General features: G+C 45.0%; 1 protein-coding gene across 1 annotated transcript in view; it reads right to left on the bottom strand.

Annotated features, from left to right (window-relative positions):
• The window catches only part of tenm1 (teneurin transmembrane protein 1), a 425652-nt gene that overhangs the window by 360884 nt on the left and 41846 nt on the right, over positions 1-22922 (bottom strand). Inside the window, exon 2 of the mRNA XM_079512339.1 lies at positions 3861-4139. Within this exon, the coding sequence (XP_079368465.1) occupies positions 3861-4083 (223 nt within the window). The 5' untranslated portion in view covers positions 4084-4139. The remainder of the gene's footprint in view (positions 1-3860; positions 4140-22922) is intronic.

Raw genomic sequence — 22922 nt, 5'->3', positions numbered from 1 at the left:
GGAGGTTGGATGGATGACTTCAAGGAAAATGGGGGAGCGAGAGAGAGAGAGAGAGAGAGAGAGAGAGAGAGAGAGAGAGAGAGAGAGAGAGAGAGAGAGAGAGAGAGAGAGAGAGAGAGAGAGAGAGAGAGAGAGCGAGAGAGAGAGAGAGGGCAGATAAGGAAGGAGAAGCCGATTGGGACGGTCAAAAGAAAAAGATGAATTGAGATGGAAAAAAACTATGCTATGAAGAGCAGAGGTGTGGAATTAGAGGCGCCAGAGATATGAGAGATGATCTTGTTGGAAGCAACGTAATCCATTAAAAAGTCACTCGGGGCGATGTCCCCCCTTAACAGTTGGTTACTTAGGTAGGGTGTGCTATATATAGCTCCGTAGCCCAAAACCAACAGATGTGCTTTTCGGAGCAGGCTGCCATTGACATTTCAGCGGCTGCTTTGGGGAGGGTGGGGTGCGCACCTTACCAGATGACACTAATGACAGGGGGGGGCGCTATTTGTTATGAAAGCGTAAAGGCTGAGTAACTGTTGAAACAGCAACATGCTCTGCGACACCATGCAGGAACACGTGACCACCTGATGATGACTAATGACCGCCGATTGTTCTTTCTATGGTTCGATACACCCCCCCCCCCCCCCACACACACACACACACACACACACACAAATTACTATACTTGTGAGGACGACAATTTTATAAATGCTATTTTTACCTTCTTTTGTTAAGATTAACCTAACCCTAAAGCCTTTGTTAACCCTATCCCTTATGTACGAGTTATACTGAAGTTGTACACCGGCGTCACGTACAAAGAAATGGCATTGTGAGCTTGTATTGTAGCATTTTTTGGGACGCACCAGCACTCATCTAAGTATAAATCAGGCATAACTCTATCCTAATCCCTACACCTAACGTTTAAAAGCCTAATCGTAATCCCAACCTGAATGTTTTCATAAATGTAAGCCTAACTCCCCAAATGTTTTTTTAACCATAAAAACAACCATTCCGAAATGTGGCTATAGTATACTTACATTTGGGGCCAATTACATTTGGCCTGCAAAAATAAAAGAATAATACAAGCGCGCGCACGCACGCACGCACATGCACACACAAAGAAAACAAACAACAATCAACGCCATGTCAGTCCCACAGGGCTGTGAGCAGTCTGCGCAGCCACCGCTTGTCATCTGGCGTAACCGTTATGAATGGCTAATGCTGCTTGTTAGCATGGTGGGCGGGTCGCGCGGGGTCTGCCGGGAGGTTGCGCGGCAGTAGGCAGAGGGGGGAGGCGAGAGTGTGTTTATTGATCACGGTGAACCCGGCACAGCGGCGGGGCAGCTGATGGGGTCCGGCTTCTCTCTTAACACCGCACATGACCTCCGCCGAGGCCATCCATCAGAGCTCGCGCTGCTCTATTTCTGCTGCCGTCACCGCCAGGGATGAGGATCTTTCTAGTTTTTTCTTTCTTTCTTTCTTTGTAATGTAAGTGCGTGTGTGAGTCGGTGTGTCTGTGTCAGTCTTTGTACGCGTGTGTGTGTGTGTGTGTGTGTGTGTGTGTGTGTGCATGCATACGTGTGCGCATGCATGCGCGTGCATGTGTGTATGTGAGGGAAAGTGTTTCACAGCAGGTGAAGCCGGTTTGGGGCTGACCCAGTTTAGATGTGGGAGAGAAATATCACCTCCACAGTGGAGAGGTAATTGGCTTCCTCTGACTGTCCCTCTGCCTCATTGTACACGGTAATAGGTAATTCACACAGGTCCTTTTAGGGCTGGTGTGTGTGTGTGTGTGTGTGTGTGTGTGTGTGTGTGTGTGTGTGTGTGTGTGTGTGTGTGTGTGTGTGTGTGTGTGTGTGTGTGTGTGTGTGTGTGTGAGAGAGTGTGTGTGAGAGTGTGTGTGAGTGTGTGTGTGATTGTGTGTGTGTGCGCGCGTGCGTGCGTGTGTGCTTGCGTGCGTATATTCTATATACGTTTAATGTGTACACTAAAGGGAACATTCAGAAAATAGACCGTAAGGCCAAACAAAAAAAGGCATTTGGTAATGCTTAAAGGACCACTTTTCAACCTATTTTCATATAATTGGTCCTCACTAATGTTCACGATAAAATAGCAAAAAAAGACATCTACTCGTCTGTGTCTCATAGTAGGGCTGCTTCCAGTGACATCATCGATGGGAATCCAAGCTAATAGAAACCGCAGGCTTTCTGTTCCTGGAAAGTTATTTTTTGTATTTGTGTATTCATAGACGTATTGACAAAGGTATTGCATATTGAGACTTTTGAGAGTCAATATAATTTTCAAATAACAAAATCTTATTTGAAATTCTGCAAGAAAGTAGAGCATTTGTGATCATACTTTGTGCTTATTCTACAACATATTGCATGCAAAGACATTCGTTGACAAAATGCTAATCATGGTCTTTCTCACGTGAAATCTAAACGGGGAAAACCAGGAACGTCATTGAATTTATATCCTCCGGCGAACATTCTGATGGCCATTACTGTAGATACTGTACCATGCTTGTGTGTTTTTTTTCCATAGATTTAACCACGAGGCAGCCACCACTAACATTCAATGCTCAAAACAGCAGTTCTGCCTCAAAGTAACTTGGGGAAATATTTTTTTCCCCATCATAAAAAGGCAGCCATGGCATTACAATGCTGACATCGGCATCTCTGCCTCAAAGTAACTCGGGGAAATAATATACCTCGACACTTAAGGAACTTCACGGTGAGCTGCAACTTGTATTGTATGTATGTATGTATTAAATGCTGTGGGACAAAATAATCTCTTTTTGTAGAAAGAAAACGCATTTAGCAATCAAATTGTAAATATATAAATAATACTATTAGTATAAACGACCAGAGTAGCAGCACTTAGATGACTACCTGCACACATCCCTACATCCTCAACTGTGCCTCATTATTACTCCATGCTCACTACATGGTCGGATTCGTGGTGATGTTTGCCTTTGCTGCCGGTTTTAATTGAATTGTCCTAAAAATGATCATCACGCCATAGTGTTCACACAGTAGGGCATCGACATTTTGTCTGCAGAGCTACTGCGTGCGTCAGAGCAGCCAATTCGCCAAGACATGCTTGGTATCGTACACAGTAGTGGTCCTGCTGAGAACTCTGGGAATTATACATGTAAGGGTCAAGGGTCTTGCTCAGGGACACTTCCGACACATGGACTGTGTACTGCTGTAGCTGTCTGATGAGTTCTATACCTGTCTCAGGCCCGGATTTACTTATTATTTGAGGGGAGGGGGGGGCCCAATTTTTTTAATCTAAATTTAATGATGAAATTGAAGTATTGTATATAGTAAAAGTATAGTATAGTAAAAGTATTGCAATCCAATTCAAGTGAAATTTGTGTTAAATTATTGTATATTTAGTTGTATTATGGTTAAGACATTGAGAGCTGCTGCTCTGCTGTCTGCACTACAGACAATGCCTGCTGTGTTGTGGGGTACCTGTGCCTGATCCCGGTCTAAAGCCTGGATCTATGTCTATGTTTATTGCTAATCTCTGTTACTGGGATTTTATTAACCAAGCACATTGTGAGAAAAGGTATTGCTTTCAGCACCATGGACAGCGACTAGTCTCTGTCTGTCTGTCTGTGAAACCAAAATACCCCAAAAAGAATTCGGCCACACACACACGGCCAAATTGCCCGGCCAAGGGGGGGCCTGAAATGTGTCTAGCCCAGAGGCCCATACTACTGTATATCCGGCACTGACCTGTCTGATGAGTTCTATACCTGTCTGATGAGTTCTATACCTGTCTGATGAGTTCTATACCTGTCTGATGAGTTCTATACCTGTCTGATGAGTGATGTAAGCACACCTGGCTACCGAGAGGCGTACCTGGCTGTTGAGGCTGCTGGCCATAGTTTCCCTGCCGGTCGCGGTGGGATCCCAGGGTGAGGCGGAGCTCGTGGGTGTAGTCGGGGAGGGTTTCGCGGGAGGTGTAGGAGCGGTGGTGGGCGCGGCCGTCCTCGCTTTCGTCGGACGAGCTGGTGTAGGACATCTCCATCTCGTGGCGCCCCTTGGACAGTGGCTGGTAAGGCTTGCTGTCCATCTCCTCCATGACGTCTCGGGGTCCACTCTAGTCACTCAGCAAGACCACGGCACACAGCGCAGAGTCTGCAGAGGGGCGGGTGGGGGGGGGGCAAGGAGGAAGAAGGATGAGCAGGTGCAGAGAACACAAAAGAAGCAGGGGATGAGGAGCGGGAGAGGGGAGAGGGGAGAGAGAGGGAGACGGGGGGTAGAGGTCTGTTATTGAACACAGTGGAACAATTTGGCAACATCTGTTCGGTCCAATTACAGTGCACATTTATAAATGGCGTTTGGCTCCTTTCACATTTCACAGCAAAGGTTAGTTTCAAATCAAACTGAGCGGCAGAGAATATAATACTACAATACAATGTACAAAATACAATTGTCATGTTCAGACATGTTTGAAACATGCAGAAATGGGCCAAAATCAAGCGCAAGTGTTCTGTCAGCTGGGACGTTGCTGTTTTCCCATTTTGCCATGTGTGTAAGCGCCTCTCATATCTTAAGAGAGAATTTCAGATAAAACGGCACGTTTTGTTGTGACAAAGCTCTGCGTCTGTCACTCTAAGTACACTTTGTGAATAATCATCACGCTATTAAGAGGCGATGAAACGCTATTAGACACAAGGCTTTACACAGCTTCAATGTCCCTCCTCAAATAGGGAGCCGATAAATCACATCTTTCATTCAGTCCAACGCACTCTCCTCTCTCAACCACATCAAAATGTACTTTCTGATAACACGCCTGCACAGATTGCTTACATCCCCATAACTAATGATTGATTGGGACGACGATTAGCCCACAAGAGGGGTGATTAGAAAATACTTCATTCATATCAGTTCTCCTTCATAGTGTGCTGTGCCCGAGGCCTTTCTCGCCTATTTTCCTGCAGATATAAGGCTTCTAAATGGAGCTTGAGAGGGTCATTGCTCATAGAGACAAAGTGCTATGGTATTGACCTCTTCAGGGAGTCCTGTAGTCCATATATCAAAGCCATTAGAGCGTGCCTGCTCAATACCTCAGAGATCTGCAGCGCGGGGTGATCACCACTAGTCTGATACAAGTTTACAGCTGACCTTTCCACCACCGCAGTAATGCTTTTATTCCACCTGAAGGACTCCCTCCCCCAGCCCCTTCTCTCACCCCCAACACAGTCCAACCCCCCATTTCTAACCCACATTCGAGCACACACATTGCGCATGCGAGCACACATAGCGGCAGGTGCGCGTGATAATGAGCACACGCACATTGACGCACACTCACACACACACACACACACACACACACACACACACACACACACACACACACACACACACACACACACACACACACACACACACACACACACACACACACAGACACACACACACACACACATACACCCCGCTGTGTCCTGATAGCTAACACTGGAATAAAAAGGCCCCAATTCCCCTCCCTCTCCTCCCACACAGCCCGTCGCTCCCTGCAGCAACGGCGATCTATAAAACCTTCCACGATCCTTTCTCCTTCCCACCGTCCGCTCTACGCTGGCCGGCGTCCTTCAATGCTTCTCACCTCTCTGCTCGTCTACGTGATGATATGACAGGGTGAGGCAGAACGGTAATAATAGCGTATCTTTCGGAGGAAAGTTTGCACCACCTGGCTGTTGTCCCGTTCAATTATCTCCTACGCCGTATAGCGCGCAGTCAGTACCACGCCGCTGACACCGAGACTGTCAGACACACACACACACACACACACACACACACACACACACACACACACACGCTTCAGACTCACCCACGGTTCGGCTGCAATCACAACGCCTTTCATTTTGATTGGCAGGAGTTATTGCAAGGAATCAAAGCCTGCTATTATCTGAGCTGCCCTGTCAGCGCAGGATTGACTGGTGTCACCTTCTGTCTGGTTCAAGGGAGTCTAACATTACCTATGAGCTGGGAGCGCACTGCAGGCACTGGCTGCTGCGTGTCTGTACAGAGGCTCTGGCTTCTGTTTCATGTCTGTGCAGTGCACGCACTCACACTGACACACACGCACGCCACGCGCGCACGCTCAGGCGCCTACGCAAGAACGCATGCAATCCTGAACGAGGGCTCCTAGCATCCTACTGTCATACGCACGCACATATGCAATGTATATACAGCCCCTTACACACACACACACACACACACACACACACACACACACACACACACACACACACACACACACACACACACACACACACACACACACACACACACACACACACACACACACACACACACACACACAGCTCACTGTGTTTATGTGGATCACCATCCACCTTATATCTATGCCTTATCATTTCCCCTTTTCGCCATCTTTTATTTCTCCTCTCTCCTTCTGCCTAGCTCCTCCCCTATTCTCCTCCCTCGTTCCCTTTCATCTCTTCCACACACCCTCCCCGGGTCCCTCCCTCTCCGTGTCTTCCTCTGAGGCCCTGTGCGTTTAGAGAAGTAAGCCTGCTAGCGGGGGTTATGGCTGATCATTCTAGCCCAGTGGGGTGCCCATTAGGGTTTGATTCTTGGATTTGATGTCAAAAGCCGGGGGTTGTTTCCTAGAGCCAAGTTAGCTTCAGACAAGAGCACGAGGCGTTGTGTAGGACGAGGTGGTTCTATGCGCTACCAGAGAGCCAAGTACCTCGGGCCTTGTTCTACAACACAAGAGTAGTCACCTTGGGACTAAGCAGCTATAGGCGCCATCTCGTTGCGATGGAGAGAAACGAGGGAGGACGGCCCTGGAAAACGGTCTCAAGATGGTGGAGTAATATAAGCGCCTCACTATAGACTAAATGTTTCATATCGGTTTCCGACAGAATGTTGACAGCTCGTTGCGTTCTTCAACGTGCATCGCCCAGGAGACGGCATGGCTCACTCAGGAAGACCAATAGTGACGCTAACAATGCTTAATTGATTTCCTCTGAAGTTGTCCCAGTGACTATAACCGCCGGTCCTAATCAGCCCTTCATACAAGACTCAGGGCATGTAAAATTCATAGTCCTTCAAAGATTCATGCAGTCGAACCTATTAACTATGTGTAACCACAGTATATGTCCCACTTCTCACTTGGATACTCATTTATTGATAGGACAATGTCATGCGTAATAGTGAGATAGAATGTTATATGCAAAGATAATGTAGTCGAAAGGCCGAGCTCAACGTGTGTCAAGGCACACACGTCAAATTGGTTGGAAATTGTTTTTTATGGTGAGAAACGCTACATGTGAAAAGCGTATATACAGTATATATACAGTATGTATTGCTTTGTTCTATTTCATTTCCAATCTAATTGTAATCAATAATGCATCAGTATGTAATGAACTCCTCAGTGCTATGCTTAATTTTAATGTAAAGTGACAACACTGAACCAACCACATGCATCACATTTCACTATTATGCTCTCAGCAGCCCTCCAATGCTCACTCACCCCTAAACACGCACGCATGCACCATGCACGCACGCACGCATGCACCATGCACGCACACACGCACGCACACATGCACACACACATACACGCACACACACACACACACACACACACACACACACACACACACACACACACACACACACACACACACACACACACACACACACACACACACACACACAGGGGGGTGATAATCCCCTCGCTATACAGTGGCAATAACACCTAATGGGGCCCAGTTCATCCTCACCATCCATCTATTCATGCATTCACATGAAGGCACTGTCACAGACCAGCAGTCTTAGTTGGTTTATTATATATATTTTTTTTTACAAATCTTCTTAGGGAATTGATGGCGAGGCTCGCATCCGCGGTTGCTTTTAAACGGGATTTACACACAGGCCCGTCCAGAGGGGCGGGGCTGCCGCACTGAGTACAAAAAGCCATTTACACATCCCACGGTATCAAATAAAAGTAATACAATCAGAGAGAGAGAGAGAGAGAGAGAGAGACAGACAGACAGACAGACAGACAGACAGACAGACAGACAGAAAATTTAGTTTTTTGTATTGGTAAATAAACGAGGCGCCAGAAGTTGGGGATGCCATCCAATAACATTAACTGCTCAGAATATTGATACAGTACAGAGTCACAAATTACAAATAATGTTTTTCTGCCATGCTGACACCCCCAGTGAGTACAGAGCTACTTTCTCTGTTAGCTCTGGCCTCCACACGTCTCCGCACGCCATGTTTGCACAGACGCCGACCCAATCCCACTCTCTAAACAGGCCTCACAAGCCAGAGGGAGGATGAGAAGAAATCACCCCCCCCGATGGCACAGGTTTTTGGTTTACCATTTAATCCCTATTTCTATTTTCAAAAAGTTAGTGCCACAATTTTTGTATTTTTCCAGTTTGTCATGTGTCTATGAGGTGACAGTACTTCATTAGACACCCGGGAGTCATTTTTATGTGCAATGATGTATTCCCTTTGTATTTAGGGTTTCTTCCTGGAGGCTGAACCCTTCAGTCAAAAGTGCCAATGAAAAAAACAGTAATATTGTGACATCAGCCCCTCCCCTAACCCATCCCCCTTTATCAAACAACTACAGCTGTGGGTGCGGCTTAAGTTCAGGTGGATCACCACCCATCACCACCCACGAGGCAAACCAGGCATACGTAATGAACTTGTGGGGGTGCCCACATAAAAACGACATTTTAACAAATACTGTACACTTTTTTGAAAAGCTTCTTCCTCCTTATATAACAATAAGACCTGATGATCATGTTTAGGGTGGGAAAAAATCATGGCACAAAACAATGAACACATCTTTAAATGTGTTCATTGTTTTCCTTTTGAAAATAGCAGATCTACAAACAGTGTGTTGCATTATGACACGTTGTGAGCTTGTAGCTGTTATTTAGGGCAAGCAAATATTATTGTCTTAGTAATTATTCTATTGATTACTTTTGTTTAATTGAAAACACTAGATTTTTTTACAGTTTATATCAACGAAAAAAATGACCACAGACAGCACCATCTGATCTTGTAGCTTACCTTTTCGCTTATGAGTTAATGACTTACCCAAAATTTGGATACATTAGTAATCAATTATGTATTATCAATTAAATTATCAATTATCAATTATTTGTTAAATTGATTAGTTTGATAAAGCTGGGGCCTGCAGGGTGAAAGACGTAGGGAAATGAAAAACGTTTTTTTAGAGCATATCCGTGGTCATCATAATTACAGTACAGGTATGCAAGTGTGTGTGTGTGTGTGTGTGTGTGTGTGTGTGTGTGTGTGTGTGTGTGTGTGTGTGTGTGTGTGTGTGTGTGTGTGTGTGTGTGTGTGTGTGTGTGTGTGTGTGTGTGTGTGTGTGTGTGTATGTGAGCAAACTTGACAAGACAGTAAGTCAGATTTTTGGTGGTACTGGTTTGGTTGTTCAGTTTGACCCACCAGTTTTGGAGATATGGCTTATAGAGTAATGTCTTACAGAAAACAGCGAGTTGACAAAACAGGCTTGACACCTAGGTACATTTAAGCATTTATTTCATATTTGCATGTCGATTTCAGCTCTGACATTCATTTCAGACATAGTCAAAGTCAATGTCGTACGATTTGCACACACATTACCGCAGTGAAATTTGTTCTCCGCATTTGATCCATCTCTTGGAGTGGTGAGCTGCAGCCGTGCTACGCTCAGGGATTAGTTGATTTGACCCCCCAATCCAACCCTTTGATGCTGAGTGCCAAGCAGGGAGGCATTGGGTCCCATTTTTACAGTCTTTGGTATGACCCGGTCGGGGATCGAACCCCGACCTCCCAGTTTCAGGGCGGACACTCGAACCACAAGGCCACTGTCTGGATGCTCGAGTATCATGTGAAGAGTCTGTCTGTGCTATTAACTCATTTTTTAATCTGTTTTTCTCCTCTCCTGAACAGTTAGTCTTGCCGCCATGACTGCATACCATTTTTGTGTATTTTTATATAAAAAGATCATAAAAATCTGATTTTAATGAATTCATTTGAACGAAAACATGATGCGTGATGACGTGTTGAGTCCTGCATGAATAAAAATGAATCTTGATTTTATTCACCTGTTTGATTCCCATAGCTGTGTCGTCCTCCAAACACAGCTGATTTTGATTACAGAAATACTCGTTTTTAATCTCATTCAAGATGGCATCCAGATGGCATTTTAAACCTAATCAGCACACTAAAATATGAATCTGAAAACATGGGTTAGAAATAAGTCACGAGCTTTGCTGCCCGTCTCTCTGTGACTTTGTAAATAAACGAACTGCACGAACATCATGTCATTCCGGCCAATCACAATTTGCGTCCTCACCTTGGTCTTCAAAACACCCAAAGCTGGCCATTCATTGTCAATGGCATTCAATGTTTGTGTTAAAGAAGTATTCAGTGATTGGTTGATTTGGAAAAAAAACCCGGTCCGCCCCGGTAACAAGATGTGCACAAACATGCACACGCTCTACAGTGGGGTGAAGCGCAACAGGCCAACAGCACGTGCAGGGGTTAACTGGGGACAGGGAGGAACTCTTATATGGCCAGCACACTCTATAGTAGGGAGGATTATCCAAAAAAACTAAAAACAAATGTGATATTTGAATTAAGTGAAATCACTGAATATACCTTTAACACAATGTTTGTGTTTGCAGGGACTTAGCGCCCCTCAAAAATATATAAATGTTCTAGCACTGCTGCACAAAGGGGGCTACAAAATTTCCCCGGTTTCCATTTTGTTTACCATCGCGGTGGCTTAATCACCAGGTAGAACCGAGGCCGGGTATATAATGCAGATCGAGGCTAAACAGTAAACAGTGAGCTGTCAGACAGATGCCTCTCCTGTGGTTCTTAAAAAGCTCTATATCTGCTTCCATTTGTTATAGCTATTCCATGGCTCATCAGGCATATGACAGGGCCGCCCCCAGACCGCCGAGCCTGAAGGGCCCACAGGACCCCCGGTTCTCTACCTAAACCGAGCGAAACACATCACAAACAACAGACCACCCGCCGAGAGCACCTCGCCCGCCCGGCGGGGGACCGGCAGAGTGTTTATGTGCGGGGGAGAGACGGATGGAGAGATTTAAGAAGAGATTTAACAGTGAAAACATGGAGTACGCAGGGATGGACGGATTGGAGGGATGGAGAGATGGAGGGATGGAGGGATGGAGGGATGGAGGGATGGAGAGATGGAGAGATGGAGGGATGGAGGGATGGAGGGATGGAGGGATGGAGGGATAATGAAGCAAGGGATGGTTTGATGGAGGGGTTTTAATTAGTGGATGGCTGTCTGTAGGCGGATGATGACAGCATTCAAGTCACGTAGTTGTACTTTCACAGTTGACCGAGCCGAAAATCTCTGGGCCGCTAATACATACAAAAAACAACACATACGGCTGATTCACACACACACACACACACACACACACACACACACACACACACACACACACACACACACACACACACACACACACACACACACACACACACACACACACACACACACACACACACACACACACACACAAAGAGAGACCATGACCACACACAAATACACAGTCCAATGCCAGAATTAACGGCAGGCAATATTTGGATTCAAAGGTTGGAACAGCCTCGCACACACACACACACATGCACTCTCAAACAGACACGAACTCACACACACACACAGATGCACTCTCAAACAGACACGAACTCACACACACACACTCTCAAAAAGACACACACACACACACACACACACACACACACACACACACACACACACACACACACACACACACACACACACACACACACACACACACACACACACACAATGTTACGATTTGCAGCTTCGCTATGAACGGAAAACAACGCACTTGATCGCCCACGCACTTTGGAAAGAGACAAGAGGCCTAGTGCACTGCCAGTTGTGTAATATAACTAGGGCTGAAACATTGCAGTATTCATCGCTGCAATTAATAGCACTATAGAGAAGGGGGTCCAAAATGGACGTCTATAGGCTACGTATAGACGTCTGCATGCTCACTGTCAGTGTTTACAAATCATATCCATATTCCCTTTTGGTTTGGATGGTTGGTTTCCATTCATTTCAGAGTATTGTATGCAAACAAACAAACCCTACAAAACTGTAGGTCATCCAACACAGTGAACTTTGTTTATGTTTGCCTTTTTGTTAGGATTATTTAGTTGCTTTTCAATACAAAGATAAAACAAAAACATAGTCCATATGCCAGCATAAACAAGGATAATACAGAAGAACAACAAAACACAAAAACTATTAAAATATTTGCATTTGTACAGAATTTCATAAAACTTACTAAAACTACATTATATAATCTACAGTATCTAGGTCATCTAGATCAGTGGTCCCCAAACTTTTTAATCCGTGACCCAAAACAGAAATGAGGCATTCTCCCGGGACCCAAGCTAGTGACAATAGTATCTACAAGTTCACAGCACGTCACTGTGAGCTTGTAGATTGGCTATTTTCACTAGGCCTACTTATTTTCTTCTAATTTATGGAATTTCTTAGATTTTCTTTTATTTCTCTAATGAAGGACAAGGAGTCCAGTGAGGCAGCTCACGACTCTCTACGACACTGTTCAAAAGTTATGGCAAATGATGGAAACTATGACATATCGACATAATTGACATATGGACCAATCAGGATAATTGACGTGACTCAAAAGTCTGTACGACAAACTGTTGAAAAGTTATAGCAAAAAATAGGAACTATCAAATATTGACCAATCAGAAGAGGGAGCAGCCAGGGCTACGTTACACGAATGAAGGACAATGATTCTAAACCAAGTCCAATGACACCACCCACAAGTCTGTACGACAAAATAAATAAAAAATGGCTGACTTCCTGTTTGAGAAGTCAGCCTCAAAGACGCGATTCATTTTGGATAAAATAATCATTGCAATTTCAATATAGCCTGGCTAATAAGCCAGACTCAAATCACACGTGTGGTATTTGAGTCTGGAGATGCTGTGTATGGATCTTGGCAGGCAATTTTGTTTTTGCCAACGGCTGATTCGGTCTGGCTTATTAGCCAGGCTAATTTCAATAGTGCTCGGGCCCTAATTAAAAACCAAATTTAGTAAAGAAAAAATAAGGGGACCCATAACAATGTGTCTGTGACCCACAAATGGGTCCCAACCCAGTGTTAGGGAACCAGTGATCTAGATCTACAAGCTCACAACAAATCATGATGCAGAGAGCTTGTAGGCTGGATATTTTTGCCATGCGATACGTATACAATAAAGTATAAATTAAAATAGGGCTTAAGTAGTTAAAGGGCATGAAACCTCTGTCCCTGCAGCCTGCCCCCTCCTGTACATCCAAAAACCACAGAAGGGTAAACATATGGCAGGCGTTGTACCTATATTGTGATGCAAACAGCCGCAGTCAATAAAACAAACAATGGGAGAGCCAGCGAAACGAATAAGCCATTTGAAAATGTTTCGCCATTATGTCAAATTAAACTTTTAGTTTGCTGAATGCCTCATTCATAAAAGGTTAGTCCTACTATTTGTCACATACATTGCTGTATGTGAAATTTGTTCGCCACATTTGACCCATCTCTTGGAGCGGTGAGTTGCAGCCGTGCTGCGCTCAGGAATCATTTGTAGTTGATCATCTAACCCCCCAATCCAACCCTTGAAGCTGAGTGCCAAGCAGGGAGGCATTGGGTCCCATTTTCTGCGGTCTTCGGTATGACGCGGCCGGGGATCGAACCCCAACTTACCAGTTTCAGGGTGGACACTCTAACCACAAGGCCACTGAACTGGTCGGTTGATCATTTATTTTGCGTGGAAAAGTCGAACAATATTAACGTTGCATCATCGCTTTGATATAATCGACCGCACCCAGTGAGCATACACAAAACACAAACTAATGCACATTCATTAACAGGTTCCGTCCATCCGACGTGTCCACACGTCCTAGGGAGTCCAACCGACGGGTTGCAATGACGTGTGTACACGTCCTAGCGCATCTTCAATGATATCAGGCGAGAGAATAATATTCTCCATTTTTTTCCTTTTTTTATTTTTGAGTGGGACTCTAAGGCCACCATACGCTTCGCTCTTCGTTCATATTAGCATCCCGTTCACTTAGCTGTTAGTGCGGCAGAAAGAATGCCTCGTATCTGCTAATCCAGTGCGCTCTCCGTGGTTTTGATCTGATGGATATACTAAGCGCTTCATTTCTGACTTCTCATCCGCCTCTCGTTCAAAATATGAACACTTTGGAATATATAATGGAAACGAGAGCATGGTAAGATAGCAAAATATTTTCCGGATCATTTCCGGGGGAATCCCGGGACTGATTGTGTTAAAAAAACAAAACAAGAATTGATTTATCAATTAATTAACCAGCTGCCTTATTATATCTGCAGAATTGTAAATATATGTGTGTGTGTGTGTGTGTGTGTGTGTGTGTGTGTGTGTGTGTGTGTGTGTGTGTGTGTGTGTGGAAACAAATTAAAGCACTGCAAAAAGCCAAAAGTCCTGCTAAAAGCATAGTAAACCTGAGTCCAACACCAAATTAATGTAATCTGTCTCTGCCGTGGTGCACGCTGTGATGTTGTGTGCTCACTCATCCACCCTGTCCAGCTGAAACTATAAATCTCTTTAGTAATCTTTAGTAGGCTAGATGTATGTAAGAGTTGTTGGCCATGTGTCTGTTACTATATTCCTTCATTGAGGTAACATATAGGTCTTTATAATTCCCATCTCCTCACTAGAATCGCCAACATCTTCTATAAACACACAAAACAGTGCATCGCGGTTTGAAAGACACAGACACACACACACACACACACACACACACACACACACACACACACACACACACACACACACACACACACACACACACACACACACACACACACACACACACACACACACACACACACACACACACACACACACACACACACACAGTGTGAATCAACCCTTAAGGTCTCCACACACCGGGCGCGAATCGGATGCAAATTCGAATTTTTAGCGGCGTTTCTCCATCGGTTTTCCTGAAAAATGCGGCCGGTGTGCAACCACCTTTATTGTTGATCTGCAAGCTCAGAACGTTTCGCCTGACTCGCCTCCGCAACATGTTGTGAGCTTGTAGATCGGCTATTTTCAGCACGCGGAAATATGCGCGCGCACACACACACACACACACACACACACACACACACACACACACACACACACACACACACACACACACACACACACACACACACACACACACACACACACACACACACACACACACACACACACACACACACACACACACACACGTCTGCTTCACAGTACTTTACCTGGGTTAGCTTGCGTGTTGTACTGCAATACTATCCCATTGGCTGAGAGGTCGGCTAGAGGCTAAAAGTGTCTGGTTGCCTAACTTGCTGGCTGCAATACTATCCAATTGGCTGAGAGATCGGCTAGCCAATCAGAAAGATAGGTGACAACGGCAGCCAATGAAATGATAAGTTGCCACTACCACCCCTATAGAAAATAGCCCAGCCTGCTTCCAGCAGCTGGTAAAAACGCTCCGGGTGTGACTATAGGGACCATGGGGACCATAAACTATCGACCATATTACTCCAGTTTTAGCTTCACTGCATTGGCTTCCGGTTGTTTTTAGGATTGATTTTAAAATTATTTTATCTTCATACCTACATGACCTGCCTAAATATGTCCCAAACCACCCCCTCAGGTCTTCCACTGCTGGCCTCCTCGCTGTGCCTAAAGAAATGGCAACGAAAAAACACGGTGAAGCAGCTTTCTTCTTCTACAGGCCGACGGCATGGAACAAACTCCAACTGTACCTTCGACAGGCAGCCTCTGTAGACATTTTTAAAGCACAGCTCAAGACCTACTTCTACACTCTTGCTTTTAATTGATCTTTTATTCATGTCCTCACTGTATTGCATTACTGCTATTATTTTAATGTTTTATGCCTTGTTTTCCTTTTCTTCTTTTCTCCATTGCACTGTAAAGCACTTTGAGCTGCACTTCATGTCATGAAGTGCAGCTCAAATAAAGTTTTATTATTATTATTATTATTATTATATGTAGTGCGTTGCAACACGTAGATCCGCTTTTTCTGGCAAAGAGATTTGGTGTTGATGGTGGGAGAAAACGGTCCAATTTCTCTAAGTCTAGAGATGTTAAGTGTTTATGGCCAACCCGCCACGTATCCATCCCCCTGCAGTCCTCAACCTGTACAGATAAAAAAGACCAGGGTCTCACTCCCCTCAATATAAGCCTGTTTGTCAAAGTCACATCATTGTGTTGTTGAATGCCATTGCTTTTGCAACTCCGTCGTTGCTGGACATGCTACCGGTCTTCAACCACCCAAAATGTTCCCATTTCCCTCGTTCTGCATTTCACTTCACTGGCTTCTGGTTTCTGACTCAACCTCACCCCCTAGTACTCCTCTTTCCTTGTATGCCTTCTTGTCCTAATTTGATAGATACTGCTACTGCTACTAGTTGCAACCGTAGGTCACAGATTACTATGAAAACCTGCAAGACCTGTCTGTCCATCAGTCAGTCAGGTCACGCCTCCATATATGGTTGTCAGTCCATTACGCCTTGTGACATCACGGGATGCACATGCAGATCCGACACACCAAAGGTCCGACATGCGGAAACAACGGTCGGACATGCGCTGCTCCCGTGCTTCCGGTTATGGTTAGGTTAGGGTTTGAGGTAGGTTGTCGTTCTAATGACAGTCGGACCAATAGTATGTCGGAATTAAAGCCTGTACCCGACATCACGCCTCGTGACACGTCACACCACCATATATGGCCGTCAGTTCATCATGCCTCGTGACATGCTCCATATATGGACGTCTCCATATATGGACGTCTCCATATATAAATATCACGACACTGACCTCATCAAACCCTGGATAGCCATACATGGAGAAGACTGGATCATCACCTAGATCTGCATATATGGAGCAGGCCAGCAACTCTACATCTGATCTCAAACCTCAAACCCTTAGATCTCCATATATGGGGCTGACCTGTTTTGACAATACATATGTTGATCCCACCCCACCCGTCCTTCCTCTTCAATGTCTCCCTTTTGACTGATACCTGCATTCAAACTATAGACGGGCCCGCCTCAAAGTTATTAGTGCAGCCGCGCCCGGCAGTCGGCGAAAACTAGAGCTCTCAACAGGCCTGAAAATTAAGGGCCCTACCTGGGCCCTCATCAAACCCTGTACACTCAAAGACCCTGCCTCCGCAGCCACCCTTAGATCTCCATATATGGAGCTGACCTGTTCTGACATTCCATATGTGATCTGACCTCATCAAACACTGTACACTCAAGACACGCTCCATATATGGCCAGTACAGAATTCATTCCATATGTTGATCTGACCACCAAGCCAAAGCGCCAGCACTCGCCCAGCAGTCTGCCGTCACCCAGGCGTATGCGTGCACGCGACCTCGCCAGGTCCGTACGTGGGGCGACACAGCTTTTGCCTTTGCTGCCCCAACCCTGTGGAATGCATTCCCCAAAACACTCAGAGATGCCTCCACCCTTCAAACCTTCAAAACCGCCCTCAAAACACACCTCTTCAATATTGCTTTCCCTACATAACTCTTTTTTTCACAGTTTGTAATGTTTTTATCCCTTAGCTTTTAGTGTTTATTTATTTTCTAATAAAGTTGTTTTTATTTTGTTGCTATTCCTCTGCCCCCATGTAAAGCGTCTTTGGGTACTCAGAAAAGCACTATATTGGATTTGAGATATTATTATTATATGCTATCTTAAGCACAACTGTAAATTGTTATCTTTGCACTCTACTTACAAGACCATGTATTTACCCTGTTGTATTTACTAAGGTTCATGGCATTTACTCAGTAATGTTACTGTACGTGACAATCTGAAAGGAAGCAGTAAACGTACTGTCGATGTGCCTATATGTATAAACGTACTGTCGATGTGCCTATATGGAGCGCACCCATAGAGGTATAAAAATAAGTGGTAAAGGGAAATCCCCTCCCATTCACCATTCACCATGATGACGTTGTGGGCTCATCCACTTTGTTTCGACTCGCATGTACAGAGGTGCCGCCTCCGTGTGCAAGCATATGTGCCAGCTCGTCAGTCGAGCCCATTGGTCGAAACCGCTTTTGCTCATTCATGAATCTGGCCCCAGCTGTGGTAAGCTAATCATGACATTAGCGCTTCACGTCTCCCTCTCGGTTCTGGGGGCTTGAGCGTCCCCGATAATGCTACCATCTGAGCCAATCTATGCTCAAATGAAACAAAAGCAACCTTGCTATTGCCGCTGCTGCACCGTGCAATCTTTAACCAGTGAGCCTAAAGGTAAACGGCATCGAAATTGCATGATATATAGGTCTATATGTAATGTAAATAATTTATATGATGTGCACTTTTTGTAAAAATGGAATTGTGATGTAGTGCTTTATTTGTGATGTAGTACTTAGCCTTGGCTTGTGACCATGCAGTTGCTGGATTTAAAATGATAATAATAAATAATAATATCTCAAATTTCTATAGCGCTTTTCTAAATACCCAAAGTGCTTTACATAAAACACTAGGAACAGACTTTAACTTATAGGAGTTGAGACCCCTGGCCTAGAGTAAGTATTGAGGCCCCCCGGGCCCTTACGGCCACGTGCTTACGACCACGTGGATTCTGGAGATACTGTCCACTGCCTTGTGAATTCCTCTCTTCCTCTTTACCAGCTATGTCCTCTTGTGTTTAAATCCTCAACAAAAAGCATCTCTGTTCAATAATGTAGTATGTACATGTCAATTATTATCCAAAACATGCTTTTTCTTTGCTCTACCTTTTCCCTCAATTACTATTCCATATCCAATGAATTATGCATACATTGGATCCTGAATGAATGAATTTGGATAATCCCAGAGTATACAGTATATGCACAACAAACGCACCGCAACAAAAACAACAAGTAAGAGCCTTCCTTGTTGACAGGACACACCGTGGTGTTGGGTTACAGGCAGACATAAATATATAGACCCTTCATTGGCCACTGGGGCCACACATCAATGCTGCCCCAATAATATCCAGGTCAGCTTGCCATAACCTCAAAGAAATAATAAGGAAATACACCTGAGTTGTATATAAGTACCTGCGACGACATTTCTTCCTGTTTTAAAACCATTACCGTTACTATTAGTAAGCCTTGTCGAGCCATGAGGCCCATAGTTTGAGGCAGCACCCCAATCTAACCCTTGATGCTGAGTGCCAAGCAGGGAGGCACCGGGTCCCATTTTTCAGAGTCTTTGGTATGACCCGGCCAAGGATCGAACCCCGACCTCCCTGTCTCAGGGTGGACACTCTAACCACAAGGCCACTGAGCTGGTAACTGATTATGTAGTTACTATATCAGTATCTACATAATCTCTCAAGACTGATTCAGAGCTCCGCAGTTGAATCTGTCGGCAACTCCCGTCACAACGTGTATAGTTTGTTGTTAGTAGGAATTAAAACAAAGATGCACCACCGGAAGACAAGGGCCGAAGGAGAGTGAACAGGCCGACATCCGCTCTCTACGCGTGACATCGCACCTCGTCTGAGTTGCGTGCCCACTTTTTCAGTGAATGATAGTCTGAAAACCAGATGTTACTAGTAAAAATATTAATATATATATATTAATGCTTTGGACATATGTGAAAGAACCTACCAGGATTTTCACAGGAAAGCCTCAGAAAGATACTAACCAAACAGTATGAGTGTGTTATCGCTATCAATTACATACAGTATTTTCCCCAACTTCTTTAGTCCTAGGCAGAGCCATAGAGTATAGACAGAGTTGCGACATTGAAGGGGCAGAAAACAGCCCGGTCACGTGGTTCATGTACTCGCACATTCCGTAAACTTCCGGTGTCCCTATTCGCCAATAGAATTGGTGATTGGACTGGCCCCATGAAGTGAACGGAGTTGACATAACTCTGTCTTACTCTATGGCTCTGGCCCTAAGATGCAATTATCGTTCTCATTTACCCAGAGGCCTACAGGTATGTGCCTGACTGCATTGTTCCTCACACTCTCAGAGATGCAAGGTTAATGCATGGATGTTCTGTCAACACACTGATGACACTCTTCACAAGTGTGTGAGCACTCCAGTCTGGAGGTAAATGAATGGTGCCAATGGCAGACGTCTTTATGTGTGTGTGTGTGTGTGTGTGTGTGTGTGTGTGTGTGTGTGTGTGTGTGTGTGTGTGTGTGTGTGTGTGCGTGCACGTGTGAATGCCCACAAAGTGTGGACCAACGGGGCGGATGAACAAAGCTTTAACTTTTCAAAGAAGGAGATTGCATCATGTCTTAGATCTCCGTCTGTGGCTGAAACTTTCTTCTTGGATCTTGATTGAGGTAGAGAGCGAGAGACAGTTCCCTGCCACAGGGACACAATGCCTCTCCGCCCACTCTGCCCAGCTTACCACATACTTTACTATGATCCGTCACTCTCTCTCTCCCTCACTCTCTCTCTCTCTGATCTGCAACCTGCAGCAAAGTCCCCCTCAAAGCCAATCCGCAAACAAGAACACGAAGTGCTACATTATGCAATGACACATACACTTGCTGCATGCATTAACACGCACAGTCTCACACACACAAGCGCACACGCACACACGCACACACACACACACACACACACACACACACACACACACACACACACACACACACACACACACACACACACACACACACACACACACACACCACTTAATCAATATCCCTGACAGGACAAAGCCCATTCAACACATTGGATATTCCTCCTCTTTCCCCGATAGGCCTACACAGAGTTCTCCCATCAGGACTAAAGGACTATTCACACTAACTCGCTTTGCAAATAAAGCTGTACATCAAGACTGACAACCTCCTAAGCTCTCTGCGTCAGCCACTGCTTGGCAAAAAACATCCTCTTGCAATAACACATTTGACCCCTCAAGTCTGATGGACTCGAGGACAAAGCAAAGCAAGGCTTGGACTGGAGATTGCAGAATTAATTGATCAATCAATGCCATTGACTCCAGTCAATTGGATCTGGTGATTAGTGATTTGGAATGCGCTCCCTCCACAGACCCTTCATCAAAGCTGTTTATTACAGCGAGAGAGTGAGCAGAGCGAGGAGTACTATTTAGCTGTCCAGACAAGCAGCTGAAGAGATCTACTGTTAGGTGCGGGCAGCTGAGCACCATGCAGATTGATTCCTGAATGGTAAGTGGGCTAATCTTCCGTGTACTAGTTAAAATGTGACGCTTGTCGTCTGCAAAGCCCCGGAGTGAGCGAAGGGGGGAGGGGGGGGGGGGGGGAGAGCGGGTGTTGGGTGAGAGAAGCAATAGAAGAGAAAGATTTTGCAACGCTGCCCATCCTGCCGGTGGTAAGCAGTCCCCGAGGCTTCCTCATCTCCTCAGATCTACGCTCAGCCTTCACCTCCTGTGTGATTCTCTTGGCCTCTCGCAGGCCGAGGCCACTGGCAGCGCTCACGCTCGGCAGCCTTTGACAGGGAGACGCTGCTTAACAAAGAGAGCAGCAGCTCCATAAAGGACACCCGACTCAGGAGCAAGGCGTCAGCCTTGATGCTGATGGGTCTCTATCTCTCTCTCTCTCTGCCTCTCTCTCCCTCTCATATCATAGAGATAGCGAAGGGAAATATTGAGACGTGATAATTATGCAGGCGCTCTTTAAACAAACTCATTTAGACTATTATATACTTGATTTTTCAGTGAAAAAAAAACAAAAACAGATGGCTATCTTTTGAGTCTACCCTATAGTATCTTCTCTCTCAATTACTGCAGCAAACGTAATGCAGCCCTATTATCCCTCACATCTTTTCAGGCAGAACCTAATTAGGCTTATTCCTTCATAAAACTTGTATCTCTTGGACCCAGTTATCTGATTGCCAAATGAATCATTGTGCGGATTGATGGCAGAAAAGAGAACACAGTATACATTTTCCAAACAGTTCCTCTGCCTCCCAGGCGGATGCTGAATGACATTGTCACGCCTGCATGTATGTCGCAACATTTGGGCAATCCATGACTGCATCTGCATATTGCAAACACAACATATCTTGTTTGATTAATTTCGAAGGGGATTGCTGCCAAAACATTTCTTGGAATGAAATATATATTTTAGCTAGGATCACTTTTCACAGTGCATGTTGGCTTACAACCAGCGGGGGCAGGGAATAGGTGTTTCTGCAGTACATTGGCAACAGTGCAGTCACTTGGAGTTCAACAGTGAATCAAGTCCAATTCAGAAAACATGGACCATGACGAACCATACAGTACAGTAGAATTGAGACGAGCAGCACTGTACTGTATGAAATCAAAACAGCAATGTATAAAACATGGCCCCCGGCTGAGATGCATCAAGCACAGTTTGGGAGCTATTCATCTCTTCTGTAAGTTAATAATTCATGATCAACTAGACAGCCGAGCTATGAATATTACTGATGATACACATGAGGCTATTTACCAGGCAGTCAGCGGGAGTAGATGAACTTCTTAGTGGAGAGATGTACAGTGTGGCATCACTCCACTTTATAGGGCTAAATAAATCATTGTGCTCACGCCACAATGCAGTGACATGGGCATACGAGTTTATGCCAACTTTAGTCCTCTTGTAATATTAATGTTGCACAAGCTAAAGGTTTGATAGTTTGTCGTGCGGAAACCTTTGTCCAAAACTGTTACTTTTGAGGATATGGGGGAAAAAATGACCTGTGTTCCAATTAATTAGTATTTTGTCACAAGCTCTTTTAACTCATTAATTCTCATGCATTGGTTAAAATATTTACCAGTAAGACGCCTAAGGGTGAGAAGTGACCTCACCCTAAAG

The sequence above is a fragment of the Electrona antarctica genome (assembly GCF_951216825.1).
Source record: "Electrona antarctica genome assembly, chromosome: 1".
Lineage (NCBI taxonomy): Eukaryota > Metazoa > Chordata > Actinopteri > Myctophiformes > Myctophidae > Electrona > Electrona antarctica.
Note: the sequence above shows the minus strand (reverse complement) of the source record. Positions and strands in the feature narration are given on the sequence as shown.